Source organism: Centruroides sculpturatus, unplaced genomic scaffold, assembly GCF_000671375.1.
Source record: "Centruroides sculpturatus isolate CEXI.00-Female unplaced genomic scaffold, Cexi_2.0 scaffold479, whole genome shotgun sequence".
Lineage (NCBI taxonomy): Eukaryota > Metazoa > Arthropoda > Arachnida > Scorpiones > Buthidae > Centruroides > Centruroides sculpturatus.
In genome coordinates, this window is record NW_019384896.1 from 507,878 (window position 1) to 511,261 (window position 3,384).

The 3,384-nt window shown below is 34.5% G+C and overlaps 1 protein-coding gene across 1 annotated transcript in view; it reads right to left on the bottom strand.

Annotated features, from left to right (window-relative positions):
* Window positions 1-3,359, bottom strand: part of LOC111631380 (patched domain-containing protein 3-like) — a 6,846-nt gene extending 3,487 nt beyond the window's left edge. The window contains exon 1 of the mRNA XM_023375608.1: window positions 2,804-3,359. Within this exon, the coding sequence (XP_023231376.1) occupies window positions 2,804-3,359 (556 nt within the window). The remainder of the gene's footprint in view (window positions 1-2,803) is intronic.
* Window positions 3,360-3,384: the final 25 nt, after the last annotated feature.

Sequence of the window (3,384 nt, forward strand, 5' to 3'; positions counted from 1 at the left end):
CTTTTCTTGGATTCCTAAAACGAACAGTACATTCTTAATCATTAAAGAAAATAATACAATAATAAACTTACACATAAATTATGTGATTAACGTTATACAATCTTATTTATTGCAACAACTTACACTGTTATGGCATTTTAAATTGCACAATAGTCCCTTGATTTTACAACTGCATTTATTTGTGGAACACTTCTTTTTGCAATGACAGCGTGTATAGCCTTGCTCTTCACTTTTGGAATTAGATGCAGCTGCTTCTCTCAGCGATATTTCTTGAGAAGAAATCTCATATATGGAAAGTAACTTTTCTTTACAAATTACGAACTGATTACGTTATTACGTGATTACAAACTGATCTGTTAATGGTGTCTTTTATTCAGATATCGCCGACGCCTTACCGACGACCCCTCTCATCCTCCGCCACTCGACCTGACAAACCAATCCCCACTTCACGGGATCAAAAGACCTTGTCCTATCAAAAGACGGCTACCCAGAAAGGATTTGGCGACAGACTGTCGCCTCTCTGTCGACATCGGCTTCTCGGGAGTCATTTCGATCTCCACCAAAGCTTATCTGTGCTTGTCGACATACATCCGGCGATTGCTCGAATGTATATTAATATAACCAAATATTCGGACTTTCACCGACGTATTTTGTATGTGTCGACATTCACCGGATAATATCGACATTCTCTAATTTCGGTCTTTCACAGTAACATATACATGAACAACAAATGCAAACATGTTTTAATTTATAATCTGTTTGATTTTTATTTTTTGCTTCTAATGTGGCTTTATGTTGCCGATCTTGCCCCGCTTGTCATGATTTCGAAACATTAAGTACAACCTTTAGAACAGAATGCCAAGCCATGATATGGCCACGTGAATAAGTTGAAGTTACATCCTTCTAACAGGAAAAGTAACTTTAGTTGTCACGGAATTATAACAAAACCTGCCAATTTAATATAAATGGAAGCAAAATATTATATGGAATTGAACGAAAATGAAAAATTGCTTGATAATTCAACTACGCTTGTTGGAGAACAATAAAAACACTACACTCAACAAGCCACCAATAAAACTCAACTGCCTAACCCAGGGGTGGCCAAACCGTGGCGCATTGGACGATTACAAGTGGCGCTTTAGTCAGTTCTGAGCAACATTGCCAGATTTGGCTTCTTTGCAATTAAGAATATTACATAGAAAATTAATTTTTTATAGTCTGTCTTGGCAAGTTCATTTGTTGCACAATTCGTTGCAATCAACTTTACAGATAAAATAAGTGTTCTCCACATAGTAAATTACAGTGTATGCATGTATGTTTATTTTCGATCAGTGCATAGGCGTCTAAATAACAGTGTTACCGTCCGGACAGTCCACGAGTCGGTTGGACTGCTACACCTCTTGACCTTTTTTTTTTTTTTTGCTTCTACGATTCACGATACATTCGCAATCGTGAATCGTATTATTTGACATCAATAATGTCAAATGGGACTATTTTGTACGGGTAACTACACCACCACCGCATTTTTTATTAATTTTTTTTTCACACAACTGAATTTTGATCTTTTAAATTGAAATACCTGATTAAAGGGTGGCCGAAATTTTTCTCCGCCCCGGGCGGTTAACACCCACGGTACGCCACTGCGCATCTGAACTCGTCTATCAAAAAATTGGCGCATGGTATGCAAAAGGTTGGCCACCCCTGGCCTAACCTATAACCAAAGTCTCCTTTTAATTTGTTTTTTTGAAAAAAGCGCTTGACAAACTTGCCCCGAATGCTGAAGTTGCCCCGGTCTCCCCTATATAAAAAATTTCAAATATTTGTAAGTAATTTCAGAAATTTTTTAAAATTATTATTTGATTATTTTTCCTTTCGTAAAATCTCCATTGAATATTTTGCATGAGTCCTGTTAACCTGAATATTATTTTTCTTTTCATATCTCAAAAAATTTTTTCATGTACTTCAGTACATTAAACTTATAGATTTTACTTTCTATAGTCAAGAAATTAAGTAATGGCGTAAGTAAATAAACCTATGTACAGAGGAATGACATAAAATGCTGCTTTATTTTTCAAATATAGTGATATTCATCATCGATCGAACCTTAATAAACCTAATGCTTTATATCTTAAAAAATACTGACTTTCATCAAAAAAGCGCCGAAATTGGAATTTTTGTCTGATTCGAATAAGCGTCTAATATTTAAACCAGCACAAATGTATAAGCGCAAATGTTAAATAATAGAACAAGGGTAAATTAAGTTTATAAATTAAAAGGAAATATTGCAAACTTTCCGCCATTCATGTTGCACGCATTTAGCAAAAAGTTTTCAATTTCGAGAAATTGGCGTAAAAAATAGTTTGTCTTTCGTATTGTGTTACTTTTCGCAATAAGTATTTCCAATAATATAGCAAAGTGTAGCTTTTACCGGTATTTGACGGTATTCGATAATAATGTCGAACACAGTAATAATAATAAAAATTTGAGCCTTTCTTTAATTACTTAGTAGAAGGAACCTAAAGTAAGTTTTTGTAAGTAAGTTCTTTTGTTGTTGACTTTCAACTATCTATAAGTTTTGTTAGTAAAAAAACAGAGGTATGTGATTCGAAGTGATCAACAATTAAAAGCAAATTGCTGAACTTGAAAAAAATAAACTACAAATTATTTTTATCAGCCCAAGTAAATAATAAAGTCAAGAAATTGCCGTATTATAAAGACTTTTTTACCGAAATTTTCACTGTTCTTTCTAAAACTTTACAAATAATTATTTTTTATTAGTCTACACTTCAGGATTTTCACTTACCGAAAATTAGAAACGGCGACAGAATATTAGAGTTGACATTTTCAATTCCACACGCACCCATCAAACCGAAAGAAGAAACCACCGCTAATCCAGCAGACACAACTGCAGCAATTCCCATCCAAGGTTTACTCTTTACCCAACTGTTTGTCGTATATGACATTGCACAGAAAATTGTTACAACAATAACAGCGACACTCATCAACGGTGTAATTTCATCAGCAAGGTTTTTCACGTCTAATTCAGAAACTAAGAAAGGACACGGATATATCTCGATCGAATGAAAATCCAATTTGTTGACATTCCGCAAAAACGCTTTTCGCCATTCACGAATCCAGTGTCTTTTAGAGAAATTCGATTCGTCAACGGGATACATAAGTCTTATATATTCTACTTCCTGAACATATCCGTCCACATCATATTTTACTCCGCCGAAGTTAATTGCCCACAATTCGTATGTATAAGTCAAGGGATCAATTTGAAGAGGAAATTTTAACTTTTTTTTTCCAGAAAGTAATTCATCCACCTTTGGTAATATCTTTATTATCGGGTTTTCCATGCACTGCTCGTTAATTATGCCACAT